Source organism: Scyliorhinus canicula, chromosome 4 (genome assembly GCF_902713615.1).
Source record: "Scyliorhinus canicula chromosome 4, sScyCan1.1, whole genome shotgun sequence".
NCBI lineage: Eukaryota > Metazoa > Chordata > Chondrichthyes > Carcharhiniformes > Scyliorhinidae > Scyliorhinus > Scyliorhinus canicula.
Genome location: NC_052149.1, coordinates 7,827,595 through 7,842,510, shown reverse-complemented (window position 1 = coordinate 7,842,510; position 14,916 = coordinate 7,827,595). Strand labels below are relative to the sequence as shown.

Sequence of the window (14,916 nt, the reverse complement as noted above, 5' to 3'; positions counted from 1 at the left end):
GTAGGTGGAAAAGCAATATTGTTTAATGGAAACCTCACTGCACTAACTCCTTTTATTTAATAAAAGAAACAAGCAATTTCAAATTCTGAACATCATTTTGAGAGGTGCGAATCCAACCCTGGGGAATGGGGAGGAGGCATAGTGAAGAATATTTAGCCCCTAGCTGGATGTACCGACTCGCAGCCGCATCATCAGCGATTGAAGCAAGTGGCTGTGAAACCATCGAGCTTGATTGATAGCGCGTTATAAATCTAGCGGAGCTTCGAGAGAAAGGGAATATTAATTTCTGGGGCAGAAACCTAATCGCGTTTCCCTCCGTGCAATTGATTTTGCACATCGGATTTACTGTTTTGTCGAGAGGAATAAGCTGAAGGGTTGGTTTGTGCTTTTGGTTGATTTGCCGGGTTTTTGCCCTCTCTGAAAGGGACGCCAGTCATGTGGAAATAATCACTAAAATGTCCTCACGGAAGCCTAAACGATGGACCTTGTTCCTCCTTTCCTAGTTCCTGAACTGCGAGGTGCTTCTTGCCTCCCCACCCCCTCTGCGTCCCCTGTCGAGATGGAGAGTATCGAGAGCGGTTCGAATAAAAGGTACGTGGGCATTTTCACTCCACTTGCTAACAACCCAACTCTGTAAATCGCTTTTTAATTTTATAAACACGCGCTGCCCCTGAAGCAGATATAAACACCTGGCCTCTGGCGTTGGGTGTAATGGGTAAGCTTTATTTCATTGAACATGGTCCTGTTGAGAAAGAGCACAGAGTTCAGCTACATCACTGACCCAGGTGTGGTTTACGTTCACACTGCCCAGATTGTGCAGCGGTGAATTTGTTTAGCAATTGCAGTTAACTTTAGTTTTTTTCCTTCTTCTCAAGTTTTCTCCCCTCGCCTCTCGAAGGCGCTGGCAGCTTTGGGTAATGTTCCATCAATGCCAGCATATCTCAATACCTCCCAGGAAATGTCTTAATCCCTCCCCGTCCCCCTATCTTCCTAACTCCGCAGCACTGAGGCCAGGTATCATCCCAACGGAGATTAGCTCGTGTGCGGGATCTATTGCCCCCATTGAGGTGCTTGGGTGGACCCAAGACAGATGGGGAAGTATGAAACTAGACAAAGATCCTTTTCACAACGGCAGGTTTATTTGCAGGATGTGGCATTAAATACCTCTGCCTCCCAACTACCAACACCCCAGTATCCCGGCAGTCCCCTTTTATACTCCCTTAATAGATGCAGGAAATTTTTTTTAACAAAATGGCAAGGGTGACAGCCCCTGGTTTAAGTAAAACGGCAAAAGGAAACTTAACTAACTGAACCAGAATGTCATTCCCAGGGTTAAAGATGATGCGTGCCAACCCTTGAGGCACCCACCGGTCACGAAGGTGTGAAGCCAACCAGTGGAAGTTCCTTTTATAATCAATAAAACAATAATCAATAAATTAACCAAAAATGACGGGGGACAGCCCCTGGTGGAACACTCCAACTAAAATAAAATGTCCCAAGGAAACTTAGCTAATTAAACCAAATTGTCATTACTAGGGGCGATAATGCCCCCCAGTCCCTGAGGCAGTCCCGTTTTGTATGTGCTCAAGGCACTTAATCAATTGCTACCCTCCACCTCTTTATCCTCAACACAAGAACACAACACAGGGAGTTAGGAGTATGACCAGTCGAACCTGTTCCACCTTTTGATATGACCAGAGCTGATCTTGGGTTTCACTCTGTTCCCCATTTCCCCCTATTCCCTAAGAGGCCCAAAATCTATCCATCCCAGCTTTAAATATGTTCAATGATGGAGCATCCACAACAACTCCTCTGGTAGGGAATTCCAAAGATTCACAGCCCCTTGAGTGAAGAAATCTCTACTTGTCTCAGTCCCCAATGATCATCCTCTTACCCCGGAGACTGTTACCCACCCGCTCCCCCCCATGGTTTAGATTCACCGATCAGCGGAAACAATCTGTGTCCACCCTATCAGACCCCTTCAGAATCTCGCATGTTGCAATGAGATCACCCCTCGTTCTTCGGAGAATACAAGCCTAATTTAATGGAGTCAGTGAACAGGTCCACATTCAAGAATTCAGCGACCAACCACCGTCACAGTCTTCATCAGCGAGTGTGTAGAAGATTGCGTGCCAAGGAAGGCAGTACGTGTGTTCCCCAATCAGAAACCATGGTTTAATCGGGAGATTCGCTCCCTACTGAAGGCCAGGTCTTTTTTTTAATATAAATTTAGATTACTCAATTCATTTTTCCCAATTAAGGGGTAATTTAGCATGGCGAATCCACCTATCCTGCACATCTTTAGGTTGTGGGGGTGAAACCCACGCAAACACGGGGAGAATGTGCAAACTCCACACGGACAGTGACCCAGAGCCGGGATCGAACCTGGGACCTCGGCGCCGTGAGGCTGCAGGGCTAACCCACTGCCCCACCATGCTGCTCCTGAAGGCCAGGTCTGAGGTGTTCCAAGACAGGCGACCCGGACCTATACAAGAAATCTACAACCTTCGCAAAGCCATCAGGGACGCCAAGAGACAATACCAGTGTGGTGAATGTAATATATATATATATATATATATATGATAATTCACACTGTCTTTGTAAGCGCAGTAGCGCTATCCTACCACTAGGGGGAGTAGCTCTGGGAGTACTCAGGAAGTTGTACTGAGCTCCACCCTTGGCTCCGCCCACGACTCCTCCCCCTAGTGCTGCTGTATAAATATCCTTGTCCAGAGTCAGCCTGAGTTCACTAAGAGTTCATCAACGAGTAACAGGCTGGCTCTGAAGTAAGTCGATTCAAGCCTAGATTCACATCGGAAACTCGTGTCTGGTGAATTGATGGTTCCATCAACCAGACTAAGCTAGAGTCACAGACTAACGACATGGACTCTCGTCGATTGTGGCAAGGCTTAAACAACATGATGGGCTACAAAGCAAAGCCGAGTAGAATCTCCGGCAACAGCGCACCCCTCCGTGATGAACTCAATACATTCTATACTCAGTTTGAGCAGGAAACCAACAAACCATCATCAACTGCCCCAGCAGCCTTGGGCACACCCATACCCACCGTCACAGCTTCCAAATCAGATCGGCCTTCTTGAAAGTGAGCCCTCTAAAGCGGTGGGTCTTGACAGAGTCCCTGGTCGTGCACTCCGATCCTGCACGGACCAACTGGCGGGTGTGTTGCGGACATCAACTTCTCCCTACTCCGTTCCAAGGTTCCCACCTGCTTCAAGAAGACCACCAAAAAAGGTGCCAAAGAAGAACCGAGCAAATGACGTTCCTGTGAAAAGCCCCTAGTCACCACACTCCGGCACCTGTTCAGCTACACTGAGGGAGAATTCAGAATGTCCAATTCACCCTCCATAGATATAGAACATACACTGCAGAAGGAGGCCATTCAGCCCATCGAGTCTGCACTGACCCACTTAAGCCCTGACTTCCACCCTATCCCCGTAACCCAATAACCCCTCCTAACCTTTTTTGGACACTAAGGGCAATTTAGCATGGCCAATCCACCTAACCTGCGCTTCTTTGGACTGTGGGAGGAAACCGGAGCACTCGGAGGAAACCAACGCAGACTCGAGGAGAACGTGCAGACTCCGCACAGACAGTGACCCAGCGGGGAATCGAACCTGGGACCCTGGCACTGCGAAGCCACAGTGCTAACCACTGTGCTACCGTGCTGCCCAAAGTTATGTTTTTTTTCAGCCAGGGTTCTATCCTGGGACCTTCCTGTCCAGTTATCATAGAATTTACAGTGCAGAAGGCGGCCATTCAGCCCATCGAGCCTGCACTGGCCCTTGGAAAGTGCACCCTCCCCAAGCCCACACCTCCACCCTATCCCCGTAACCCCACCCAACGTTTTTGAACACTAAGGGCAATTTAGCATGGCCAATCCACCTAACCCGCACATCTTTGGACTGTGGGAGGAAACCGGAGCACCCGGAGGAAACCCACGCACACACGGGGAGAAAGTGCAGACTCCGCACAGACAGCGACCCAAGCCGGGAATCGAACCTGGGACCCTGGAGCTGTGAAGCAACTGTGATAACCACTGTGCTACCGTGCTGCAATCAAGCACGTCTTTTGCGACGTAAATAAACTGGGGAAAATAATTCAGATTAGCCACTCGTTTTTCTTATTGGCGTTAGTGGAACATTTCTGGACTGTGCACAGGAATTAGGCCATGTCCCCTAGTTCTACATTCCCCCGTAGATGGAAGCATCCTCTCTGCATCCACCTTGGCAAATCCTCTCCAAATCTTTATATGTTTCAATAACATGGCACAATGCAGGTAGGGAATATACAGTGAATGGTAGAACTCTCAAGGGTATTGACAGTCAGAGAGATCCAGGTGTACAGGTCCACAGGTCACTGAAAGGGGCAACACAGGTGGAGAAGGTAGTCAAGAAGGCATATGGCATGCTTGCCTTCATTGGCCGGGGCATTGAGTATAAGAATTGGCAAGTCATGTTGCAGCTGTATAGAACCTTAGTTAGGCCACACTTGGAGTATTGTGTTCAATTCTGGTCGCCACACTACCAGAAGGATGTGGAGGCTTTGAGGGTGCAGAAGAGATTTACCAGGACGTTGCCTGGTATGGAGGGCATTAGCTATGAGGAGCGGTTGAATACACTCGGTTTGTTCTCACTGGAACGAAGGTGGTTGGGGGGGGGCGACCTGATAGAGGTCTACAAAATTATGAGGGGCATAGACAGAGTGGATAGTCAGAGGCTTTTTCCCAGGGTAGAGGGGTCAATTACTAGGGGGCATAGGTTTAAGGTGCGAGGGGCGAGGTTTAGAGGAGATGTACGAGGCAAGTTTTTTACACAGAGGGTAGTGGGTGCCTGACTCGCTGCCGGAGGAGGTGGTGGAAGCAGGGACGATAGTGGCATTTAAGGGGCATCTTGACAAATACATGAATAGGATGGGAATAGAGGGATACGGACCCAGGAAGTGTAGAAGATTTCAGTTTCGACGGGCAGCATGGTCGGCGCAGGCTTGGAGGGCTGAAGGGCCTCATCCTGTGCTGTACTGTTCTTTGTTCTCTCAGGTGTCTAAACCTCAATGGCTGCTTCAAATGCCTTTTCAAAAGTTATTGAACCTACCATTACCCAGCCTCCCTCCCCCCCGTCCTGTGGAATGACAGCATTTGTCAGGAGGCCATTTGGCCAAAATGTCTGTGCTGCTTGCTCTTTGTAAGAGCTATCCTATTTGCCCCGCTCCCCTGCACATTTTGCACCATCAAATATTTATCCATTTCCCTTTTGGACGTTTAAGGGTGAATCTGCAACCACTGACCTTTCAGGCAGCGTATTTGAGATCACAATGCACTGTGTATTCTTTCTTTCTTCATTAACCTCTTTGCAGAGTCAAATGTCATATTGTGCTGTCAGCTACTGTGGACCACACATTGGTTCGAGGTCCTGGTGGGCCATACTGGGTCAGAATGGCAGCGTCTAACGGAGACCACGTGTTTTCTCAATGACCATTTATTGATTTTCCTGATGCTAAACCACAAATTACACGACATTCCGCAGTGGAATTTAAACTCCTGACACTGCGTATTGGTAGTCGAGTGATGTAGCTTGAGTAGATTCGGATTTAATGCTCTTGGGGGTCCAGGAAATCGGGAGGCGATCTCAGTGAAACATGGAAGATCCTGAGGGGAATTGACGAGGTGGAGGCTGAGAAGATGTATCCCCTTGTGAGAGAGACTAGAACTAAGGGACACAGTTTAAGAATAAGAGGTCTTCCATTTAAGATGGAAGCGAGGGGAAGTTATTTCTCTGAGGGGCATGAATATTTGGAACTCTCTTCCACACAGAGCGACGGAAGCAGGGTCATTGAATATTTTTAGGGTAGCGATAATTAGATTCTTCACTAACAAGGGAGTCGCAGGTTATCGGGGGTAGGTGGAATGTGTAGTTGAGGTTGCAGTCAGATCACATGATCTTATTGAATAGCGGGAGCAGGCTTGAGGGGACGAATGGCCATCTCCTAATTGATTTGTTTGATTTGAGAAATTTCTTGAGGGTTGTGAATCACTGGAATTTTCTACCCCAGAGGGCTGTGGAGAGTAACTGCGGAGAATGTTCCAGGGGGAGATCAATAGATTTTCCATTGACTCGTAGAACCAAGGGATTAGGGTGAGATAGAAGTTCAGCCTTAATCTTATTGAATGGTGCAGCAATCTCGAGGATCCTTATGACTCTTCTCCACCTCCTGTTCCTTATGTTGTACTGACTATGGCAAAAACAATTTGGCATGGAAGTTGTTGCGATGGCAAATTCGTCAGTACGTTACCCCAGCACACACAACACTATTTACGGCCCAAGAACTAAAGTTTTGTGTAAGAATTCAAAGAGACAGTGAAGTGCCTTAGGGTGATAGCATTTTGCAGCACCAAAGGAAATAATTGTACTTGTGCTGACTCCTTCCCTCATAGCCCCGTATTACAATCCCTGACCAGACCCCAACAGTCATACCGGACAGAAACCCCAATGTTTTATTTAATTCAGAAGACTGTGAGGAAAGGATATTTCGCTCCAGGAGTGATTCCACACACAAATAGGCATATGGCAAATAAAAACAAATGTTTTTATTAACACAGCATTGAACTACCCTACCATCACAGCAATATATCTTGCAATTACCAGTTAAACAATGCTTAACAATGACAATGAAACACAAAATCCTAACTGCTATCTTTTATCTCCACTCGAGCAAAATCCAGCTCGGGTCAAAATCCACTTTTAAATACAGTTAGCAGTCTCAGGAATGCTTGCTGTAAATAAATGTCTTGGACAAACCACTTTGAGGGAGAAATCCTCCAGGGAACAGCTTTCAGATTCTTGCCTATGTCAAACTACTTAATCTGCCAGCCTTTTCAGAAACTGCTGTTCTGTTCACAGGCAAAATCTTTTAAATTAAACTGCTTTGAGAGAAGAAGCCAGTCTGTTCACAGACAGATCAAAATTATTTTTTTCCAGAAACTGTTAGTCAGTTCACAGATGGATCTAAACTCCGTTTGTCCAGAAAAAGCTTATTTTTCAGGCAGATCTAAACTGAACTCCAAAACCCAACACCTGACTGCTTCAGCCCTGGCTCCTCCCATTAACTACATCATCTTCTTAAGCTGAACACACTGTCTCTAATTGTTTACTCCCCAGGGTACCCTCTTTATAGAAACAAAATCCCAACCTTTATGATGCTTTAGCTGGACCTCTGTCTCCAGAAAACCTGGCTGTCGTTAAAAACATGACCGCAACAGTCACACACACTCTAACCCAGGATTTTAACCCTTACTGCACCAAATGCCCCAGTACAATATATCTGAAATCCTTACATTTGCCTCACCTGAAGATATTCCCTTTGCAAATATATCTCCAAATCCCTTCTGAACATTTCTATTGAACCAGCTGTCACCATCCTTTTAGGCAGTGTGTTCGAGATTTGAACAACTCAAGTTGTCCTCATTTGTCCTTGTCCTCAGGGGCTGGTTTAGCTCACTGAGCTAAATCGCTGGCTTTTAAATCAGACCAAGCAGGCAGCAGCACTGTTCGATTCCCGTACCAGCCTCCCCGGGCAGGCGCCGGAATGTGGCGACTAGGGGCTTTTCACAGTAACTTCATTGAAGCCTACTCGTGACAATAAGCGATTTTCATTTCATTTCATTTCCCCTCTGATTCTTAATCAGTGACGTTGAGTTTGGATCCTCGGGTTATCAACCCTGCTGTCCGTGGGAATGCTGCCCTGAGTGATAACGGCCATTTGCTCCAGCTCTCGATCATCTTCCAATCCGAATGCAGTTGAATGTTGGTTTTTGTAACCCGTTGCGGTCTCTCTGCAGTTTACTGCTAACTATTTAGTCCCGTATTTCTATCTCCGCAGCCCAACAGAAAACAGTAAACTGCTGGACCCTGCACAGTGGACCATTTTAGATGTTTTCAATTATTTCAAGAAAGCTGGATTTGAAGATCAGGCCATGGCTTTTCAGGAACAGGTGGGTTGAAAGTGAACAGCAGTGGGTGAATTCCCTCCTCACGCTCCCCTAAACGTTTCAAGGTGCTTCTGACTTTGCCTTCAGCAGTTCACCCCGCCCCAGAAGGTGATCTTTCAGTTATTGTGTCTCCTGGGGAATCACGTCTCCACACCCGCTGGTTTTCAGTGTACCCACTGGGGGGGGGGGGGGGGGGGGGGGGGGTGAATGCACAGAATTAAGAGAACACAGAGGGGTGTGTGTATATCAGCAGTTGGGTAATAATCTTTATTAGTGTCGCAAGTAGGCTTACATGGGGCTGGTTTAGCACACTGGGCTAAACAGCTGGCTTTTAAAGCAGGTCAGCAGCACGGTGCGATCCCCGTACCAGCCTCCCCGAACAGGCGCCGGAATGTGGCGACTAGGGGCGTTTCACAGTAGCTTCATTGAAGCCTACTCGTGACAATAAGCGATTTTCATTTCATTTCATTAACACCGCAATGAAGTTACTGTGAAAATCCCCTCGTCGCACAGAATTCTCCATGGCAATGCCTCCACCAATCCGAAACTATTTGCCAATCAATCTGTACTCTCTTCTCCTACAATAAAAACGTGTTGATTTCCCCTGACATTGTATTCTTGCGGATGTCATAATGAGTGAAAGGCTGTGACAAAAATTGTCTTTTTTCAATAGTACCGTGCTACCAAATGACGAAAGATCAGTTTGTTTGGGTTTGGAAATGCTGATTTAGGCATGGGAGAGGTGGTGGCATAGTGGTGTCATCACTGAACTAGCAATCCAGGGACCCAGGTTTAAGGCTTTGGAGACCTGGGTTCGAATCCCATCACTGTAGATGGTGAAATTTGGATTTTTATAAAGAAAGCCTGGACTTAAAAGTCTAATGATGACTATGAAACAAGTGTCATATAAAACCATCGGGTTCACTAATGCTCTCTTTTGGAAGGAAATCTGCTGCCCTTACCTGGTCTGGCCTAGATCTGACACCAGACCCACAGCAATGTGGCCTAGAGTTCAAAGGCAATTAGGGATGGCAATAAATGCTGACCCAGCTAGTAACGTCCTTATACAATGAATTAAATTTATTAGCAGTTTGAGTTATAAAAACCCATCTCCTCTTCTCGCTTTTTGTACAGTAGACGGCGTCCTCTCTTAGCTCTGGCAGCGAGGATTCAGGCAGCACAAACTGGGGAGGCGAGGGGTTGGGGAGGGAGAGAGCAGGTACGAAGAACAAATACACGATCCGAGGAAAATGAGTTCAAAGCAAATTACTGCAGATGCTGGTATTCTGAGACAAAAACAGAAAGTTGCTGGACAGTCTCAGCAGGCCTGGCAGCACCTGTGGAGAGGGAAGGGAGCTAACGTTTCGAGTCTGGGTGACTCTTTGTCAAAGTAAGTGTGGCAGTAGCATCGAATGAACAAGGAAAAACACTGACCGGGAAAAGTGGAGAAAGGACAGGAAAATTGGACAAGAAACGGACAAAATCGGGTGGCAGCAAAAGGTTCGGGAATTGGGAAGGAAAGCTGGAGGGTTCGCACAGCAAATGAAGGAACTTTCCTGTGAGAGGAATGTGAAAATCCTCGGAAACCAGGGGCATATAGGAATAAAACCAAAATGTGGCTGAATTTGGGACTGCAGTTAACATTAAGATGCATTTTGACACAGACATCTAGACTGTTTCTTTCATGGCTCTCACGATGGTTAGCACTGCTTCCTCACAGCTCCAGGGACCCGGGTTCGATTCCGGCCTCGGGTGACTGTCTGTGCGGAGTCTGCACTTTCTCCCCGTGTCTGCGTGGGTTTCCTTCCAGATGCTCCGGTTTCCTCCCACAGCCCAAAGATATGCGGGTTAGGTAGATTGGCCGTGCTAAATTGCCCCTTAGTGTCCCGGGATGTGCAGGTTAGTAGCGGTTATGGGGATAGAGCAGGGTTGGGCCTAGGTAGAGTGCTCTTTCAGAGGTTCAGTGCAGACTTGATGGGCCGAGTGGTCTCTTTCTGCACAGCAGAAATTCTACGGTTCTATAGTTTCCATAAATACATCGAAGTTAAGCTAGATAAATGCATGAGGGAGACAGGGGTGGAAGGATATGTTTATTGGGTAAGATGGAATAGGTTGGAGGAGGCTTGTGTAGATAGTATGTCCTGACATAGCGGTAACTAGTAACCAAGAGGTCCCAGATAATGCTCTGGGGAGAAGGTTTCAAATCCCACTGCAGCAAGTGGGATTAAGACTGAATTAATAAATCTGGAATTGAAACTAATCTCAGTAATGGTGCCTCTGTTATTGTTGGCTTTGGCCTGGTGTGCAGTCGCCGTGGTGTTGGACTTACAGATAAGGCAGGAGGTGAGACTGTTAGCAAACTCTTAACTTTTATTGAACTGTAGGCTAACTATTTACAAGGTAGACTCTGCGCTATGCTCTACATGGAACTGTTTCTCTTTCCCTGCGCTGTTGTCATGCGATTTTACATCATACAGTGTTGGCTGAGTGTTGGCTGCACTCAGGCAGGCTGCACAAGGCCTTGGACAGGCTAGGTGAGTGGGCAAAGAATGGGCAGATGGAATACAATGTGGAAAAGTGTGAGGCTATGCACTTTGGAAGGAGAAATGGAGGCACAGACTATTTTCTAAATGGGAAATTGCGTAGGAATTCAGAAACACAAAAGGACTTGTGGGCAGCACGGTAGCATAGTGGTTAGCATAAATGCTTCACAGCTCCAGGGTCCCAGGTTCGATTCCCGGCTGGGTCACTGTCTGTGCGGAGTCTGCACGTCCTCCCCGTGTGTGCGTGGGTTTCCTCCGGGTGCTCCGGTTTCCTCCCACAGTCCAAAGATGTGCGGGTTAGGTGGATTGGCCATGCTAAATTGCCCGTAGTGTCCTAAAAAGTAAAGTTAAGGGGGGGTTGTTGGGTTACGGGTATAGGGTGGATACGTGGGTTTGAGTGGGGTGATCATGGCTCGGCACAACATCGAGGACCGAAGGGCCTGTTCTGTGCTGTACTGTTCTATGAGTCTATGAGACTTGGGAGTCCTTGATCACGATTCTCTTAAGGTTAACGTGCAGGTTCAGTTGGCAGTTAGGAAGGCAAATGTAATGTTAGCATTCTTGTCAAGAATACAAGACCAGTGATGTACCTCTGAGGCTATATAAGGCTCTGGTCGGACCCCATTTGGAGTATTGTGAGCAGTTTTGGGCCCCGTATCTAAGGAAGGATGTGCTGGGCCTTGGAAAGGGTCCAGAGGAGGTTCACAAGAATGATCCCTGGAATGAAGAGCTTGTCATCTGCTGAATGGTTGAGGACTCTGGGTCTGTACTCTTGGAGTTTAGAAGGATGAGGGGGGGGATCTTATTGAAACTTACAGGATACTGCGAGGCCTGGATAGAGTGGATGTGGAGGATGTTTCCACTTGTAGGAAAACTAGAACCCGAGGACACAATCTCAGACTAAAGGGACGATCCTTTAAAACAGAGATCAGGAGGAATTTCTTCAGCCAGAGGGTGGTGAATCTGTGGAACTCTTTGCCGCAGAAGGCTGTGGAGGCCAAATCACTGAGTGTCTTTGAGACAGAGATAGATAGGTTCTTGATTAATAAGGGGATCAGGGGTTATGGGGAGAAGGCAGGAGAATGGGGATGAGAAAATATCAGCCATGATTGAATGGTGGAGCAGACTCGATGGGCCGAGTGGCCCAATTCTGCTCCTATGTCTTATGGACTACATGTTTACATATTTAGTGTTAACACTTTACAGTGATCATGAAACTATCGCTGATTGTTGTAAAACCCCACTTGGTACGAGGGCAGCACGGTGGCCTAGTGGTTAGCACAACCGCCTCACGGCGCTGAGGTCCCAGGTTCGATCCCGGCTCTGGGTCACTGTCCGTGTGGAGTTTGCACATTCTCCCCGTGTTTGCGTGGGTTTCGCCCCCACAACCAAAAAATGTGCAGAGTAGGTGGATTGGCCACACTAAATTGCCCCTTAATTGGAAAAAATAATTGGGTAATCTAAATTTAAAAAAAAAAAACCCCCACTTGGTACGTAAGTGTCCTTTAGGGAAGGAAATCTGCCGTCCTTACCTGACTCCAGACCCACAGCAATGGGGTTGACTCTTAATTGCCCCTCTGAAATGATGTGGCAAGACACTCGGTTCAAGGGCAATTAGGGATGGGCAACACATGGGTGGACTTGGTGAAACCCACATTTCATGAGAGGATGTTTTAAAGATCGGAATTGGACAGATGAGCTACTTTGGTGTTGTGAATAGCTTTTCACGGTGAGAAATGCAGATTGTTTCTCTCCGTGCTTCTCTGTAATGACCATGTTTGGCATTGATTCTTTTATGTTCTGCCCCAGGAAATCGATGGCAAGTCTTTGCTTCTGATGAAGAGGAGTGATGTCCTGACCGGACTCGCGATCAAGCTGGGCCCAGCGCTCAAGATTTACGAGTACCACGTGAAGGCACTACAGATGCGCCATTTAAAAAGCAGCTCCTCGTAGTGTTAACGCTGGCCCGTGAACTTTCCATTGGGGTCCAGCGTGTTGAAACCTGCCCCCTGTTTCCTCCCCAGTGCAACCCCCTTCCTCCTCCTGACGAGTGCATGTGGGATTTTGCCCGTTCATCAGCCTGGGTTGCAGAGATTCTGTATTGTAGAAAATTGTCTTGGTGCTTTTCAGAACTCGAAGGGACTTGACCCTCCTGGAGGCAAAGTGGCCATTTACAGTGACTTGGAACCTCTACTCAATTTTGTGAGCAGTTGTGTTTTTCCTTTAGCCATTGACGATGCGTGTTTACCGTAGGTACATGTCAGTGATCTGATGATGGCCATTCAGATCCCATAAAGCCCCGACTGTACAATAATGGAACTCCAGCAATAATATATTGCTTGCTGTGGATCTTGCCCTGGGTGCTCTTCCATGAGGCGCCATGCTGTGTTTGTAAAATACCCCATTTTATATTGTAGCTGTTGAGTTGGTGCAAATGAGTCATTGGAAGAGTTTCCCTGGCGTCGCCGTTTTGTGATTAGCTGTTTGCCATGTGGCCGATACATGAGTGCTCAGTGTTAGCGTGGGAAGGTGTGTATCGGAATGTGGCTTTGATTGTGAAGCGAGGGGTCCACCAGCTTCTGTGCATCTTTTTAACCACAGGGAGTGGGATCAGCTATTCCAAAGTGTTTACTCCCACCCTTTAAAAGACCCTTGGATCGCCATCTGCCATTTTGTGCAGCCTTTCCTAACCCAACGGTGTGCTCCAGAGGGGCGGCCTATCGGATGTCGTCTAAATCACACACTCTCTCGGGCCCGCCCTCCCCTTTTCCGATGATCATTGAAGATATGTCCCCACAAAACGTGCGTGGCAAGAGAGAGAATTGAACATCAAACTCTGTCTTTGTCACATGGAAATGTTTGGAGGGAGAAAGAAAAATAATTTTTATTCCATTCGCGACCCACTTGCAGCTCAAAGCACCGAGTCACATCATTTGAGAAACAAGTTCTGTATAATTTAAGCAGGGGCTGTCTGTAGAACCAGCTCCTGCGATCCCTGGCAAGCTGACTTCCGAGTCAGAGAGCCGTGGATTCAATCCCACTCCAGGGTTTGAGCACAGAGTCCAAACCGCGATTGTGTGTGCAGGATACACGATGAGCACCGCCAGTTAGTGAGCGGTTTGATTTGTCAACCCAACTCCCTTCCATTCCACGTGTGCCCAGTGGAAAGATCGCTCCTCGGCTCTTTGTCCACCAGCCGATGCTTCACCCTGAGCCATTTTTCTTCACAGATTTTGTCCGGAGTGGTTTGTCACTGCCTTCGGTGGCGGGACGGGGCGGGGGTGGTGCTCGCCCATGTCTCCCTCAGCTAGATTGAGAATCGGAGCGTTCTGGACCACGACAGCCAACTGAGCCAACCAGACCCCCTCATAATCCCAATGCCAGAAGCCACGCTGAATGGCGAGGTGATAACGCATTGTCCCGATTTGATATTTTCACATTGTATGACTTCTCTAAACACTTACTTTAAGCAGATGCTTACGCTAATTAAAATAAAACCTGATTTGTTCAGTGCTTCCTCCAGGAAAGCAGCTGGGCGCCACTAAAAGGGCAGTGGCACAGCGGTTAACACTGCTGCCTCACAGCGCCAGGGACCCCAATCCGATTCTGACCTCGGGTTACTGTCTGTGCAGAGTCTGTACTTTCTCCCCATGTCTGCATGGGTTTCCTCCGGGTGCTCTGGTTTCCTCCCACAGTCCAAAGATGTGCGGGTTAGGTGGATTGGCCATAATAAATTGCCATTAGTGTCCAAAACGTTAGATTGGGTATGGCAATAGGGTAGGGGAGTGGGTGTAGTTAGGGTGCTCTTTAAGAGGGTTGATGCAGACTTGATGGGCCGAATGGCCTCTTTCTGCACTGTATGAATTCTATGCAACTCTTGTTCTCTGACAACTAGCCGAGATTGGAAACTCGCTACATGATGAGATATATCAAGAATGTTACAGTCCAGGGATTTCCCCCACCTCTGTTAACACGCCAAAGGGCAATTTGCATAAGCAGCTGGAACGGCAGATCAAGTGAAACCTGTGTTGCGATGAGGCGTGACGGTGCGTGGGATCTCACACCCCAGCGTTAACCATAAACCTCACCATCGTCGTCATTCTGTCTCTGCAAAACGCTTCCTGCCTGCCACATTCTCCCAGCCTTTCCGAGAGCCATCAAATAACATGCCGCCAAACCTAGAGCAGGCGCGTGCCAAATGGTCAGATTTATTTCCAGTTCAATAATGCACAAAAAGTAAAAGCAACGTAGTGAACCCGCACAATAGTTTTTTCTTCTAAAGAACTCCTTGCCACTGCAGGGGGATTTTATCCTCTCTTTAAAAGGATTGAGAATTGGGGTCCTATAAATCAACCGGAATTTATTTGA

The 14,916-nt window shown here is 47.5% G+C and overlaps 1 protein-coding gene across 2 annotated transcripts in view; it reads left to right on the top strand.

Annotated features, from left to right (window-relative positions):
- The window catches only part of samd13 (sterile alpha motif domain containing 13), a 63,616-nt gene extending 49,396 nt beyond the window's left edge, over positions 1-14,220 (top strand). For both annotated transcript variants that reach the window (XM_038793667.1, XM_038793666.1), the window contains 3 exons: positions 504-591; positions 7,897-8,008; positions 12,358-14,220. In XM_038793667.1, the coding sequence (XP_038649595.1) occupies positions 504-591; positions 7,897-8,008; positions 12,358-12,501 (344 nt within the window). In that variant the 3' untranslated portion in view covers positions 12,502-14,220. The remainder of the gene's footprint in view (positions 1-503; positions 592-7,896; positions 8,009-12,357) is intronic.
- Positions 14,221-14,916: the final 696 nt, after the last annotated feature.